Source organism: Carcharhinus amblyrhynchos, chromosome 10 (assembly GCF_965287045.1).
Source record: "Carcharhinus amblyrhynchos chromosome 10, sCarAmb.v2.hapA, whole genome shotgun sequence".
Lineage (NCBI taxonomy): Eukaryota > Metazoa > Chordata > Chondrichthyes > Carcharhiniformes > Carcharhinidae > Carcharhinus > Carcharhinus amblyrhynchos.
Window position 1 is genome coordinate 35775461 of NC_137333.1, and position 17100 is coordinate 35792560.

Sequence of the window (17100 nt, forward strand, 5' to 3'; positions counted from 1 at the left end):
TTTTAAAGTTAAAGTTCAAAATAGCTTCAATACTCAACTCTGTTCTCCAAGGGTTCCAATATTTTGTTAAACATTACCTGTTCTTCATGAAAACATTAGTTCTGATTTATTGCCTTAACCCATTAGATGCTCTTCAATTCCTATCTACAGAATAAAGTTGTGTTTTCCGACTGTAAATGTCAAGCAAATAGGCCAGTATCTCCCAGAAGCAACATTTTGACCTTTTTAAAATACTTTTATTGCATTTAATGTTTTGTAATCATCCAGTGCCATCTCCCATCCAATATCATCTAGCCTCATTTATTTTATTACTCCTGCTGCTTTTTTTTATACTCAGCCATATACAAATCTGGTTCTAATTATATTGTGGCCTGAGTCTGTATGAAGGGAATGCAGTGGGTATCGTAATATATGAATTTCAGAGGGCATTTGATAAGGCGCCACATAAGAAATTTGTTTTGGAGATTGAACCAGATGTTACTCAAGGAAATTTCATCACATTGATAGCCGGAAGGCAGAGCTACGGAAAAGATAGAATGTGACTAATGCATATGTTTTTGGGTATGGGGAGTGTTTGTAATGCTAAGCCACAGAGCTCTGTGCTGGGCCCTCTCTTCTGTTTTTACTTTATATAAATGATTTGGGCATTGGCACAAGAGGAGGGGGTATCAAAATTTGTCGATGATACCAAATTCATCAAATTAGCCTGAGGGGATGGAATTGCTCCAAAATGGATTTCCAGATCTCACATCCCAGGTCATCATCAGCCAGATGACCAGTAGTCATTCATATTGAGTTCAGTCACTCGCAGTAAAAACATTGTAATGACTTCTGAATAATTCCATCCTTGCATTTCTTCCTCCTTCAGACACCATGTCCCAAGAGACATTGGTGACAAAGGGCCTCTAATAAATTGGTCCATGATTAAGTTTGTCAAAGTAATGCAGTCATTTGCCATTGCCTTCTGCAGTGTGGCTAATCAGGAGACTCTTACTATCTGCCATCAGAAGAATTTACGGGCTGAGAGTCAAGCCTTTTAAACACATTATAAATGCACCTATCATGGCCATCAAGTCATGAAGTGACATTTGAATGTAGAGCTTCCAGTCCAGAGGTAGTGATGTGGCACAAGACTCCCTTATCATTGCATCACTGCCAATTAAAGAAGTAAAGAACTTGCATCGATATTGCATGTTTCATGACTTCCACGCGTGTCAAAGCACCTCAGAGCCAACAATGTGTTTTTGAGGCACAGTCACTGTTGTAATGTGGGAAACATGATAGCCAATTGGCACACAATAAGGTGTGAAAACAACATTGTGACAATGACCAGATAATCGATGATATTGATTGAGGTATCACATCATTTTTCACATTCCGTTGGGCTTCAAGAGATGTTAAATGCAGGCCTGACTTCCCTCCCAGTTGGGCATAAATGATCCCGCGAAGCTATTCTGAAGAAGAGAATGCGAGTTATTCTGGTGTCCTGCCAACATTCATCCCTCAATCGACAATGAAAAAGCAGGTTATTTGGTTGCTATCAGATTGCTGTTTGTTGGAGCTTGATGTGTTGCCAGTTGGCTGCCATTTTTACATTACAACAGCGACAACACTTCAAAATCACTTAATTAGCAAGTTTTCTTTTTTCTAACATCTCACCTGAAAAATTGTACTCCCAAAAATGAAAGATCCTGTGGTACCACACTCTCATTCCAAGTCTCAAGTCTCTGGGGTGAGAATCAAATTAACAACCTTCCAGAATGGGTCATGCGGGCTGGTATAAAATTAGGACAGACTTGTTTCTTTTTGTTCATTCTGCTGCTAATTTAATGTTTGGGTTTCAGATTGCCAACAGACAGTGTTGGGTAAATATTCAAATGTCAGGGTTCTTTGGCATGATTTTGATGACAAGTCTCACAACTCTCACCATATGCTGAACTTGCAAAACAGAACTGTCCACTGGTGGATCCCAGGCAACAAGAGGCCCAGCTAAGCAAGTGTTTTAAGAAAAATATAAAAGTTTCTGTGATGTAGATGACCATATGTGCAGGAAGTATATCTTCAGAAACTTGAGCTCTTGAAAGTTGGAATCTCTGTGATGCGTCACCCTCACAGGTGCCCGCTAGAGTCAATGGCAAAAAAGTTGTAGAGGATGGTCATACTTACAGCCACCAGGGTGTCATCCTCACAGTGCCAGGTGATTGACAACCTGGCACAGGTACCACACCTTCTCCATTTGCAGACGTAGTCTACTGAGGCACATGTAGTCCAACAGCTCCTCAAAAGACCAGTACCTTTTGTAGACCCAAGGTCTATAGTATCACTCTCTTTTGCCCCCTTGTCAGCCTGATGGGCAGCCAGCAACTGAGCCTCTGCAGCAACCACCTGATCTTCTGGGTCCACTTCCTGTGGTGTAGAGTCATGTCTGGGCTGGCCCTGGTGCTCTCGCAATCTCCTGCTTGCCTTGGCACCAATGATCAGAACCATCGCTATTTGGCATGGCTCCTATCCAAAATCCATCCTCAATCTGTAACGTCCATGGGAACGAGAGAGAGAGAGAAGTAGCAATGTTATCCATCTTTTCACTCCACCATCCTCCTTCATCCATATGTGGTGCAGTGGCAGAACGGGAGCATTCATTCGCTCATGATTGCTGTTTCAAAATGGCCTCTGTATTTCTTACACATTATCTACATGTTAGTAGTAAACTTGCAGTACTAACAACTACAGCTGCTTTATGTGAAGCACCCATAACGAACAGCTAAAAGTATTTAAATCTCACAGCTTAAAAATGTAACAACCTTCAAGAGATTTGTTGTCCTGACGTAATACTTGCTCATTTCTTTCTGTTCCCAGTGATCAGTACATTGAGTTTGAAACAATCTTTCCCATTTGAGAGAAGGTTAATTTAACAGTTTCATTAAACTGCTGCGATGTGCACAATTCAAAGTAAACATCTTTAAAGGTCATCGCTGATCAAATTGCTCTCCTAATATTTAATAGATGAGTAACCAGGTGCGGTATTTGTAATGTCATCTCACCCTTAAAAGTCTGAGCTATCTGCTTTGAGTTGATCTTTGTCTACGCCCTAGCTATATCTGTAACATTACATTCTGCACTTTCTCCTTTCCTTCCCTATGAACGGAATGTTTTGTCTGTTTAGCGCGCAAGAGACAATACTTTTCACTGTATACTAATTTATGTGACAATAATAAATAAAATCAAATCAAATTTACTGCCACATGTTTTACTTGAAAGTAGATTTCAGGGATTCTATTAATTTAATAGAAAGAAAAAGATAAGAACTCACACTTACAAAGCACCTTTCGCGATCTCAGGACATCTTGCAGCACTTTATAACACACAAAGAACTTTGAAATGTAGGGCTGGAGGGGAGGGTAGTGGGGGTCAGAAAATTTTTCTGGCTCAGTGTGCCTGCCTCAGGAAAATATGTCTTAAAAGGCATCATTTTCTTTATGGAGGAGCGCTTGTGAGTGGGAGTCAGGCCTTCAATTCACGGAAACAGTTCAGCAAAGTGGCTGCTGAGTGTCAAAGCAGCCTGTTTAAAACGTCCGCTTCAGTTCTCTAGGACTTCATCTCAGTTTATTTTTTTAATATTAAGCCCTCTAGCCCTCTCCACTCATATCCTCTTACCACCTCACTCATTCCCCATGCACCATCCATGAAAACTTGCATTAACTTATGCTCCCTACCCACCCCGAATGGTCTCTCATACCTCCACGCTAATTCATAGCACTTCCATGCCCATCCACGCAGTATATAAGAACATAAGAACATAAGAAATAGGAGCAGGAGTAGGCCATCTAGCCCTTCGAGCCTGCCCCGCCATTCAATAAGATCATGGCTGATCTGTCATGGCTCAGTTCCACATTCCCGCCCTCTCCCCATAACCCTTAATCCCCTCGCTTATCAAAAACCCATCAACCCGCATCTTAAAAATATTTAGCGAGGCAGCTTCCACCACACAAATAAACCCCATAGTAACAATGGCATTTGTAGAAAGACTTAAATAACACAACCATTAAGAACTTCCTTTAAATAACTGCTGTTATTACAACCCTATTAAAGTGTCAAACAAACAGGCATTTAAAATATCAACAGCAGAAAGTATAGACATTTGACATCTCTTTATCTTGTGTAAATAAACATTGAGTCATTGACAAAATAGATCTGAAGCGGCGTAAATAAAATTATTTTGTTGACATGTATATTTAAAATGTGCCTTATTAACTTTATAATAGACAAATGCAGTGAGAACTCCTTCCAGGCATGATGGGAAATTTAGCCAATACTATAAGCATGATGGGATTCTTGCCAAGACGAGTTAAAGAACTGGTTACCCAGCAGTTATAACAATAACAGCTTTCACAAATATTCATTGCTGAACAGGACAAGAAGGAGATAAGGGGAAACTGAAGGCCTTACCCAAGGCTAAAGGGTGAGATAATGGGAACACCTACTGATAGAAAAGTAGGATTAGTTAAGAAATTAATGAAAAATATCATAATGAAGACAAGAACTATAAATATGTGCTGCAAACCCTGTATCAGTGGCAGAGGTACCATGATAGGTTATGGTTCTCTCTCCTGCATATGCTTGTAAAATAAAGCCCTTATTTACTCAAAAGCTCACAGATTTGGAGTGATTGTTTTTACTACAACAGATTTAAGAAAAAAAGCTTCCAATCAAGCAATGTTTTCTATTATGTGCAACTGTTTCAATAAACAAATGTAAGTCTGGGCTCTTCATCTCTACCACCTAAAAGGACAAGGGGAGTGTGGACATATGGGAATACAATTACCTGCAAATTTCCCTCAAAGCCTTTCACCATCCTGACTTGGAACTATATCACCAATGCTTCCCTGTGGCTGGGTCAAAAACATTGAATTTCCTTCCTAACAGCACTGTGGGTGTACCTATACCAGACGCACTGCAGCAGTTCAAGAAGGCTTCTCAGCCCCACCTTCTTAAGTGCAGTCAGAGAAGGGCGACAAATTTTGGCCTAACCAGCAGTACTTACAGCCTTCCAGTAATTTTTAAAACCTATCACAATTTTGAAATTGTGTATACACCAGGTCCCAATCTATGAGCATTTGAAAATCTGGCCCAGGTATTTGGACCAAGAATTGAATCTGGGATCATCTTGGTATGTGTAGCTCAGAACAAATCCTTCAATATTGCCACCACTGTTATTGGGGATACCAATCATTCTCTGTCACTGTTCAGTTTTTAGCATGGTACTGCAGATGAGATATCCTCTATAAAGACACTCAATGAATAAATTTGGACCCACTATTCACCTAGAAAAGAACTGCCAAAAGTCCTAATTTAGAGTGCAAATTTTTTACACTTGTAAAACATTAGAATCAAGCCTATTTTCATATAGGTTCAGACATGTAAAGGAACTACCTAAAACAAGCATATAGGCCCATTGAATAAGCAATAATGGCCCAATACCTAGCTTAAGAGTGCAAATGAGAAATTAGGTTGTTCTGAATGCAGCAAGCTTCTATAAATGATCACCTGGTCTACATGCATCATAGCTATTAATCCTTGAAGAGATCATTGAAGGCTGCCACCTAAAGTTACATTTTTGTTTGAAGTTTCTTACTTTAATATTGACAGTTCCCTCTTCAAATTGCAGGCCAATATTTAACGACCCTCTTTGGCCAGGTTCTGTCTCTGAGGTCATGACTACTGCCCACAGTTTAATGGTAGGATGAATCTGTTTCCATTGGTGAAAGGATCACAAACCACAGGGCGCAGATTTAAGGTAATTGTCTAAAGAAACAAGGCTATCATGGGGAAAACCTTCTTTGTGCAGCGAATGGTTGGGATCTGGAATGCACTACCTGTGAGTGTGGTAGAGGAAGAGTCTATTGAGGCTTTCAAAAAGGAACTGGATCATTATTTGAAAAGGAAAGATTTGCATAGTTTCAGGGAAAAGGCACCAGGCGAATTGTTCCTTCAAAAGACCAGCACTAAATGGGAGACCGAATGATCATTTTCTGTGCAGTAATCATTCTATGACTTTATGTAAGTGGAACCCCAGGTCTCTCCCCGTGTCTGTGTGGGTTTCCTCCGGATGCTCCGGTTTCCTCCCACAGTCCAAAAGACGTGCTGGTTAGGTGTATTGACCAGAACAGGCACTGGAGTGTGGCGACTAGGGGAATTCCAAAGTAACTTCATTGTAGTGTTAATGTAAGCCTTACTTGTGGCTAATAAACAAACTTTAACTTTGCTCCTGCATCATTTTAAGAATTTTGTCCTTTATTTTATATTGCCTGACCATGTTCTTCCTAGTAAACTGCATCACCTCACACTTTTCCACGTTGAACTTCATCTGCTACCTATCTGTTCTCTCCACCAACTTGTCTATGTCATTCTGAAGTTCTACCCTCTACTCTTTACAATTTACAATGCTTTCAAATTTCATGTCAATTGCAAATTGTGAAGTTGTCCTCTGCACACCAAGATCTAGATATGTTAATATATATCAGAAAAAGCAAGGGTGCCAACACTGACTCCTAGGGAACTTTACTATAAATCTTCCTCCAACCCAAAAAATATCCATTGACCAATACTCTTGTGCATCCATGTTGCTACTGTTCCTTTTATACCATGAGATATAACTTTGCGCTCAGGTCCATTCTATGGCACTGCATTGAGTGCTTTTGAAAGCCCATGTACACCACATCAACAATATTACCATCTTCGACCCATTCTGGTACCTCTTCAAAAAACTCCAACAAGTTAGTTAAACGCCCCCTTTGGAAATCCATGCTGGCTTTTCCTAATCAGCCCACGTTTTTCCACATGGTTACTAATTCTATCCTGAATAATTGTTTCTAGAAGCTTGTCCACTGCTGAAGTTAAATTGACTGGTCAGCTTTTGCTTGGCTTATCCTTATAATCTATTTTGAACAAGGGTGCAATATCTGCAATTCTCTACTCTTCTGGCACCGCCCCTGAGTCTAAGGGAAATTGAAAGATTATGACCAATGTAATTTTCACTCTCACTTTCTTCAATATTCTTGGATGCATTTCATCCAGTCTCAGTGCCTTGTCAACTTTCAGTACCAACAATCTGTCCAAAATATCCTCCTTATCAGTGTTAAACCCTTCTAAGACAGAATTTCCTTCTCAGTTACCATGCCAAGGATGGCATTTAACTCCTTGGTGAAGGTTGATGCAAAATAATCATTTTATAAGTCAGCCCTTCTCTTTGCCTCCATGTGTAAATTCCCCGTTGAGTTCCTAATCAATCCTTTTACCACCCTTATGCTATTTGTATACCTATAGAAGACATATACATTACATCTACTCTATAATGTTTATATCTTTCTGTAATTTCCTGTTGATTTCTTCCTCTATTACATCCTTCTCATTAGTTGGTGGGCTGTAGAATACATCTAATAATGCAATAGTGCTCTTCTTGTTCCTTAGCTCCAGCCAAATTGACTTTGTTCTGGAACATCCTCTTTCTCTAGCGCTGCAATTCTCTCCTTAACCAATAGAGCTACTCCTCCTGCTTTTCTTCCTTTCCTATATTTTCTGAACACCTGATACCCAGGAATATTTAATACCCTTTCCTATCCTCCTTTGAGCCAGTTCCTGAAACAACTACTCTACTCAAAGTTTGTTCATGGAGGAAGACCCCCAGGACCATAGCGGAATGCTTCAGGGATTTCTTCAAAGCATCCCCGAAGAAATCAAACATCCTTGCCAACTCCTCGGAGACCCTGGTTTTTGAATGACAACAAAAGAGAAGGTTTGTTCGGGAGGGCAACAAACACATTCAGACACTTTATTGGAAACAATCCAAACAGCCCATCTACCCAACACTGCCTGTCCCACATGTGACAGAGTTTGCACGTCGCACATTGGACTTATCAGCCATCTCAGAAGCAAGTCATTCCCAACCATATTAGGGACTGCCTAATATGAAGACATTGATACCGCTTTTGTCTCTGAGTAGAAGATTATTGGTTCAAATCCCATTCCAGACAAGTGAGCGCAAAACTCAATGGTAGTGGAGGTAGTTGAGATGAGTCTGCTCTCCCAAGTGGACACAAACAATCCCTTAGATCTTGAAGAAAAGTGAAAAGCATGCTTCTAGAAAATGCCCTGGCCAACATTTACCCCTCAGTGAACGTTGCAAAAAATCTGGTCATTCCCATATTATTGTTTGAGGGTGATTTTTTTTTATACTTTGCATACAGAGAGAGAAAAGAGTCCAAAGCACTAACTCTGACGTTTTAACATGGGATTCCTGGAGTGGTTCTTTTCTGGAGAGGCTGAGTGTCACTCCCTTTGCCATGACAACACTCGAAGCAGCACAGAGCTATATTTATAACGAAACTGTTTTGGTGATGTCATTGCACTGTAAGTGCATCTTCAAATGCAAATGTAAAGTCTAACTTTCAGTCCTTTCTTTTCCGCCTTCTTTTCTCAATGCCAATTTCACTGGAGTGCAGTTTCACAGTTACAGTCAGGCCCCCAACATCTTTGTAAATGACAGGGTCAAATATTCTTATAAGCTTGCAGGGCAATAATGCTCTTTAAAATTGCGACAGCTTGTAATGAGGGTGATCTGATTAAATGTTAGAGAATGAAGAGGCATTTGCAAAAGCTGAAAAAAATAAAGCAGGATGTTCTTAGCCCACAGGAATCATCACTGATCCTGAATAAACACTTGAATGTGTTTTAATTACTCAAGATGATAAATACATGATAGATTTATTTGTTAGTAAATAATAGCCTGATCTCTGAAGACTAGCAGTCAGCCTACATGTCTTCTTTTGCCCATTGATCTCTAGTTGCAAATGACATAATGAGTTAAAATACTTGCTGTTCCACCTTGCCTGCTCTCCTACATCCTGACATTCCCTCTGTTAATCTGACTCAACACTCAATGCACTGTCGATATTAGGTGAGGAGCACAGTGTTCTGAATCACAAATTTGGCATAAATAGAGCAGTTGTGAGAATGACACTGCAAAATAATTCTGGAGATTTTCCTTTTAGATTGCTCTGACAGCTATTTAAAAACCAAGGAACCTTGCTTATGAAAAGTTGAAACAGGGAACATATAAATGTTTTCAGAATGCTTTGAAAAATGTAAAGAGAATTTTGGGCAATGTTGTAGAATTATTCCAAGAATGATTCATTATTATATATCAGTTCCCTGAGAATTTTCCAGTCAGTACCTATGCAGATTAAAAAGAATCCAAGGTCTGTTCTCAGTTAACCAATTTCAGCACAGCATCACAAATGGGCCTCAGGATGCCTGGTTTAAGGAGGGCATAATCAGGCAGCATTCCTGTTCCGGATAGTTTATCCAGTAAATCCTGCATGTTTTGGATCTTAGCGAGAATAATATCAGGCTTGACTGCAATGCCCTCCATGGCTGAAACGCCCTGAGAGTCTCAAAGTTCACACAACACATAGAGGTCGCTGAGGTAAGCGAGTGGAGGTAGCATGGTACGTGCCTGAGTCAGTGTCACTCGGAGAAAAGTAGAAAGTCTTTCTTTAAGTAACGGCTAATTCAAGATTCACTTCAATCATGAGACCGCAAAACTCAAGTTTCAAAGCTACTGGTCAATCAGATTCAGGTGCTTTGCATTTGTAAGGTTAAGTAGTCCTCAATTTCACCGCCATATATGAAGGCCCTCCATACAGACGTGAATAAAGCTGGGGCATTTCAGTTTCTACTCTTCCATTATAATAGTATCTACAGCTGACTCATTGTAAAGGTATTAAAAAGTTAAGAACTTAGAAAATAGGTACAGGAGTAGATCATTCGATAAAAGTCTGTTCTGACATTCAATATGATCATGCTTGATCTTCTATCTCAACTCCAGTTTCCTGCCCTACCTCCACATCCCTTGATTCTGTGAAATGTCAAAAATCGAACAATCTCAACCGTGAATGTATTCAATGATGGAACATCCACAACTCATTGGAGTTGAAAATTCCAAAGATTCACCACCCTCTGAGTAAAGAAATTTCTTATCTAGCTCCCAGATGATTGAATCCTTTTCCTGAGACCATGTCTGTGTTCTAAATTCTCCAGTAAGAAGTCTCACAACACCAGGTTAAAGTCCAACAGGTTTAATTGGTAGTAATCACCACTACCAAATAAACCTGTTGGGCTTTAACCTGGTGTTGTGATTCTACTTACTGTGTTTACCCCAGTCCAACGCCAGCATCTCCACATTCTAAATTCCCCAGCCAGGGGAAATCACCTGTGTCGATACTTTCAAACCTCTTCAGAATGCTTCATTGAGATCACTTTTTGTTCTTGTAAATTAAAGAGAATAGCCCTCAATTTACTCAGCATTTTATCATAGAATAATTCTCCATCCCAGGAACTAACATAATTAATCTTCACTCTACCACCTCCATGTGTGCGTATTCTTTATTAGATATGGAGATCAAAACTGCACACAATCCTCTGGAGGTGGTATCACAAAAATGCTAAATAATTGTGGCAAGGTTTCCTTATTCTTGTACTTCAATCACCTTGGAATAACAGACAACATATCATTTGTCTTCCAAATTTCTGCTTAGACCTGTTTGCTAACTTCCTATGTTCCTTGAATGAGTACACCCAAACATCTATGAGTATTTGCAGTTGCATATTTGAAGTGTTTTAAAAATTCTGCTTTATTTACTGCCAAAATGAATAACCTCATTCTTTTTTACATTATACTCCATCTGCCAACTTGTTTTCCACTCACTAATCCTTTCTATATTTCTTTGCAGCCTTTGTGTCCTCCTCACAGCTTACATTCCACCCAGCTTGATAGCATCAGAAACCTCAGATGCAAAAATCTCTGAATCTCCATCTGTCATTAATATTAAGTGTAAGTAGCTAAGGCCACAGTTCTGTTCTTTGTTGCACTCCTGATAGTTATAGCCCTCCAACTTGAAAAATTTTCATTTATCCCTATACCTCGCTTCTTGTCTGTTCACTAATCCTCCAACTTTGCTACTATGTTATCCCAAAACCCATAAGCCCTTATCGTACATATTAAATGTTTATGTGGCATTTTATCAAGTGCCTTTTGGAATTCCAAATCTACGGGTTTCCATTTATCTACTTTACTAGCTTTCTCCTCTCGCTTCAGGTACTATGCCCTAACAGGTTGTTGACGACCACGGACTTCAATGTGTTGGTGCATGATGATGCTTGGCAAAGCACTGCAGTAGTTTGCCATTGCCTTCTGCGGGTTCAGGCTGACCAGGAAATTCCCAATGTTTCTGCCTGCCACAGGCAGTGGAAGGATCTTCAGGTTGATAATCAACCTAGTTATTGGACTAGTAATTGACACATCTTCTGTTGCCATCAAATTCCCAAGTGAGACTTGAACATTCTACTCGCTACATCCTCACAAATCTCAAATTGTGGAACACTCCACAAGTCACATACCTCCAGACAGAAGGTACAAGTGAAGGACATGTTCAGTGAGGCCCTGCATAAACAAAAATTTTTTTTAACCCTCCTTTTCCGGATTAATGTTCTTCTTCAGAACAGCACATGCTGGGAAATCATGAGAAATTTGGGTGTGCCTGCAGCAATTTTTATCCATTTGACTTAATTGGAAAACTAGGAGAAATACTCACAATTATTTCTCTTTTCATGGAAATGGAACAGTGTCAGGAAGAATTAAAGAATTTGCTCTGCTGACTCTCATGCTGGGAAATGTTCTAATTATTAATTATCTTCCCAGCTCAGCTTTTCAATCTTTTAAGCCCCAAACACTGGAATTCCTTTGATAAATGTTTCTGCCGTTGTCCTCCTTTTGGATCCTCCTTAAGGTCCACCGCTTTGACCAAGTTCTTGGTCACCCCTTCCTTTCTTTGATTCAGTGTCCAATTTGTGTTACTGATCAAGTCTCTTTCAAGCATATTTTTTGATGTTAAAAGCATTATACAAATGCAACTTGTATTCATGAGCCTTGACAGCAAGTATCAAGAGGCACTGAGTGAGGAGTGGGTGTTAGAGACAAGCCAATCTCCTCCTCACCTGATTTGCAAGTACACTTTCGACACATTAGCAACCAGAAAGGGGAACTCTGGCTGAATTTTCCCTCTTTGACCCAAGGGCACTGAAAACACAACTTCATAATTCAATCTCCTGCATTTTATTCGAAACGTAATGAGCCATTTTAAAAGACCTTTGTTTTTGCTAGATTTCAGGAAGTAGAAGGAAGGAAGAAAAAAATTGAACCCCAGGCAAATTTCCATAGGAAAAAAAGTCTTTTATTTAAAAACAATTTCAGTTTGTAACAGACTTATGGAATGTGATTTTAATTTTGTTCGCTTTTCCTTGGACTGCGGGGGAGTGAAGGTGAAAATTAAATCTGCTCCAAAAAAGAAAATGGTTGAAAAAGCAGACGGAAAAGGGAAAAGATGAGGAGAAAGCAACATTCAATATTTATAAAGCAAGCATAATACTGTGTGTACAAACTGGACAAAGAAACAATTAAATAAATATTCATGGCACAAATATGCAGCGGTCAATTTGGTAACCTTACCAATGTTCTTTTTTCTCCATTTTTAAACAGTGCAAAAGGGGAATGACACTGCCTTGGAAACAAGCTATAGCTAAAAATACATTGCAAAAAATTCAGATTTTATACAAAACATCCTCCTTAGAATTTGTTTAAAAAAAATCTTCTATTTACACAAACATTTTACTTTAAGGAAAATTAAGTCATGCTCTGCTGTGAACTTCTGTTGCTAAAAAGGTGAATAAGGCTATTTTAACTCTCCCCTCCCTCCCTGCCCAAATCGTTATACATTAAAATATTCCACATATTTACAGCTTCACAACTAGCATCAGTTTACTGTGTGGTGCAAATTCTAAAACCAGGTGATAGGGATGAATGTGTCTGCAAGACAGTTACAGTGGCATTCTCTTGGTGGGGAGGGGGCGAGTAAGACAAACTATATGGGGTCAGTGTAAAGTGCCCTACTCTACACTGGACACACAACCACTGCACCTTTCATAAACCAGAAATCCCATCAATCTTTCACGTTGGACTTTTTTTTTGAAATTGGAAATTCACCTGCTGTTTTCAGAATCTGGTTTAAAATGAAAGAAAAAAAGGCCAGGCATAGAATACCCATAAAGTATTTCATAAAGAACAAACAAAATCTCCTATAACTGAGAAGTGTTTCTGCTAATATGTCTCTTGTCCCGAAGGCCTACAAAAAGCACACTTTACATGGAAATAGCGGAAAATCAGATGCACATATAATGTACTTCATTGCCGTGGCAACGATCTAAGTACATGCAAAGTGTTTCACTTTTGTCGCCAATGTAATTTTCAGGCTCAAGGATTAGGCTGGGCAACCATTCTGTGGGTTCCCTTTTGGGATGCCTGAGCCCAGTCTTTTCACACAGCACATCCTTTGAATTTTAAACTACATGATATCACAGTTTGGACAGGGCCACGCAGTAACTAATAACACAGCCTGCAAGTCACCACAGGAATGAAAAAGACATTCCCAGTGCCAGGCTACTACTGTTTAATATTAATTGAAGAAAAATATTTTCTAAAAATTAGGCCTGTGTGTTAACTGAATAGATCAAGGCTGAAAAGCCCTTCAGTTCTTGGAAATATAAAGCAGAAGAGATTTCTCAGCTTATGTTATTTTACAAGTCTTAAGAAGATTCTATTTTTATTTGTTATTTATAGAAACATGATTCCATTCCCAGAGGCAAGTGTCCAAACATTTTGTGGCAATGTTATGACCATCCAGATAGTCTAATATTCAAATGATCTTCATCTGCTGACTGTGCATTCTTACTGAGCAGTTCTGACTACAAAAATTGGCCCGCATTATTCTGCTCTCCATGTCTGCTATCTGATCTTTCAGTTCCTTCTTCTTCTTTCCCTATTTTAGGTAGAGTATTTGATTTTTTTTGTCTCAAGAGTAATTCAAGGGTAAGGCCTTAAAGGTCATTGAAGTTGGCAGCAACAGTAAGAGAAGCTGTACCATGTAATATGGAGACTGCTCCACAGTCTATTCATACAAAGCAAACTGTAAGGCAATTTATTTCCTCAGTCTGTCTGTACCACTGTTCTTGAAAAACATCATCCCTGGCCCACTAGTGTCTTTTCACTGATGTGCACCCTTCCCTTTAATATCTCAAAGCACCACGCAGATGGAGGCCTTTCATTTTTCTCTCTCTAGTTCAGTTTTGCTCATAATAATTATTTTAGCTCATTTAAAGTGCAGCCCTACAGCACTGTGCTTGTCACCATGTCTACCAGTCTACATAATGGAACTTTTAGTACCAAAATGCTCCCTAAATAATCTATATCTCTACACTTTCAGATTCAAAAAGGCAGCAGCATACAACTGCGAATGCAGTTAAATGTCACAGATGAACTCCTTTGTCTCCTGTTCATTACTAATGTGTGCTATGTATGACTGGAAGGATTTCTGCATGTACGTGGACAGGATTTATCATCTTTTGGATGACTGATTATATTTGGCTGCTTTTGCGAATACTACCACTGGTGACTAGGATGTTTGATTCAAGTTAATGTCGTGGTACGTTCGAGAAGTTTCCTGATGTTACAGTGATTGTGTTTGAAGGCAAAGTGGCCTTCAGGTTAACAAGTAATACTGGTAACAGGAAAACAATAAGAGGGAATAAAAATCAAAAGCACCGAACAAAGACAGAGGTGGATTTATGAAATCCGGTTATTATAAAAGATAACAACAGTCCAGGGAAAGTGGAGACTGACTATTTTCTATTGCTGAATATCCAAAGCTTAAAATGTTACTAGTTATAAATACAGTGATAGATAGTTCAAACATCCCTTTGCCTCTTGCTTCCTGGTATGTTTGGAGCATATGGTCCAGAAATTAATGGTCAGAGTAAAAGGTGGAACAGTTTGGTTGAGTCCCTGACTCAACTTTTCTCCAGCTTGCTGCTCCTGTTATTTTATTGTAAGCAGATTCCTACACAGACCATACATACTAACCAACTTTCTCTTCAGCTGAATTTCCTGCAAAGCTTTCATTTTCCCCTTTAATTCTCCTACATATTTAAAGTCAATCCTGGTGCAAAGTAAAGTCACCACTAATTTCAGCAGAAGACCCAGGTATGCAACAGGCCAAGAATTTTCTTCAGGATCCCTCAGTTTCTGACAGCTCAGACTTTGTAGTATATATTCGCTGGGCTCTGTGGCGGCATCTCCTGAACTATATACACAGGATGTCCGTAGTCTCCACTGACTTTTTCATAGTGAGGACAGAAGGCGCTGTCTGCAGTCCTTAATGGAATGATAATGTCACTGGGTTCAGAGCCATTGTTGTTGCCTCCCCGTTTGGGGGTGGCCAGTGTGCTAAGAGACAGAGTGGTGGTGTGCTGCGGGGAATGCTTTCTGTGCCGCCTCTTATACTTTAACAGCAGGACCACCAACATGATGATGATGATGATGAAGATTACACAGCCCGATCCAATGCCTGCAAATAAAGCCACGTCGTGGCTGAGGAATCTGCCCTGGTCCGGGTCCCTGGGTGCAGTTGAAGGTTTACTCAAAGAGTGCGTCCCACCTGAAAGCAAAGAAGAACTGTTTGAATAATTTGGCTCACAACAAAAGTTTTTTTTTTAAATCATCTCTCAGAATTATAATTTCATTCCTAGGATTAAATGTTGTTAAATAAAACTTTGACTGTCGAAAAATAATCAAAGTTGCAGTCTCCGTGTTTCCAAATATTTCAGGGCATCCATTTTGTTATTATTTAAAGCAACAAACCAGCAATCTGTGTGATGAGGCAGGTTTGGTGATTCTGCTGTTAAACAAGTTGTTGAAGGAGGAAGAGCTTGCAAAGATCACTGGCAGGATTTGCTGACCATTGCTGTTGGTGGAATCCTCAGGTCTCGCTGATAGTGACCCCCCCTCCACCCCCCAACTTCCACCACTGCTGCAGGTTTCCTGGTGGCAGAAGGTGCGAACAATGGGAAATCCTGTTGACACCGGCGAGACAGGGAAATCCCATCCGATATATAATCATTAAGTAACTGCTAAATTAATGCACAAAGTATTTCTTTTAACAATTGATTTAGCAGACCATCAAAACAAAGAGACTTTGGTCTTCAAAAACAATAGACTTAAGGAAATGAGCTTATCTATTGATTATCCAAATAGGACTAGTGGTCAGTAATGAATATTTAAAATAACATACGCCATATTATCCCTGGACCCTTTCTTTTATTAATAAATCTTCATCAGTCGGTAGCAAAAAAATGGAGCTGACAGCTTCACTTGAAACAGATGCAGGCTTGCCTGAGGCAGTATGGTAAGAGTAAGAAAATGTAAATCCTTAAGACAATTGTCCCTAGTCATACTGTCTGACTAGCTGCAGCCCCTTTGCTGCTGGTGCTGAACGTATTAGTCATTCCACATGCTGATAAACAAGCCAGACTATTCATTCAGGAACAAGACTGTGTTTTCAAGCGTTTTTTTTTAAACTCAGAAGCCTTGCTGTATTTATCTAGCTTGCAATTTCAAATCCGACTGACCATAAAATTAATTTACATGGCCATTTTTCCTTTGTGAATCAAAACTTTATAGCCAGTATTGAGGTTCGATCTTTGTAAATCCACTTCTCTGGATTTCCTCTGTCAGGCTGGATCTGCTCCTTCTCTACTTCAGTGAGAATTTATTTACAATGAAATTTCTCCATCTGCCCTTCCTTTAAATGTCTTGGTGTCATCAAATGGGTTGCGCTGGTAACCAGACGACCTTCTTCCAGAAGCTTACATCTGTTGCACTTCACCATTGGCTTCACTGAAATCAGGGAATGTTCTATTTTGGTGGGCTGCAAGTTCCACAGTTTCTGTTTACTGCAAAGACTAGATGAAGAGCCTAACTGAGAAGGACAAGAGAGAAAACAAAAGCAATCTTCTGGCTCTGAGAAGATTTTAAGACTAATGAAAGATTGATGAAGAATAGGAGTCCCACAGGAAATGGCTGTATTTTCTTGAATATGGAAAACTGAGGAGTGATCTAACCAAGTTGTTTTAAATTATAAAAGGACTCGACAGGAC

General features: G+C 39.6%; 1 protein-coding gene across 1 annotated transcript in view; it reads right to left on the reverse strand.

Moving 5' to 3' along the window:
* Positions 1 to 12265: 12265 nt before the first annotated feature.
* Positions 12266 to 17100, reverse strand: part of efnb2a (ephrin-B2a) — a 61896-nt gene continuing 57061 nt past the window's right edge. The window contains exon 5 of the mRNA XM_080196883.1: positions 12266 to 15602. Coding sequence (XP_080053009.1) covers positions 15199 to 15602 — 404 coding nt within the window. The 3' untranslated portion in view covers positions 12266 to 15198. The remainder of the gene's footprint in view (positions 15603 to 17100) is intronic.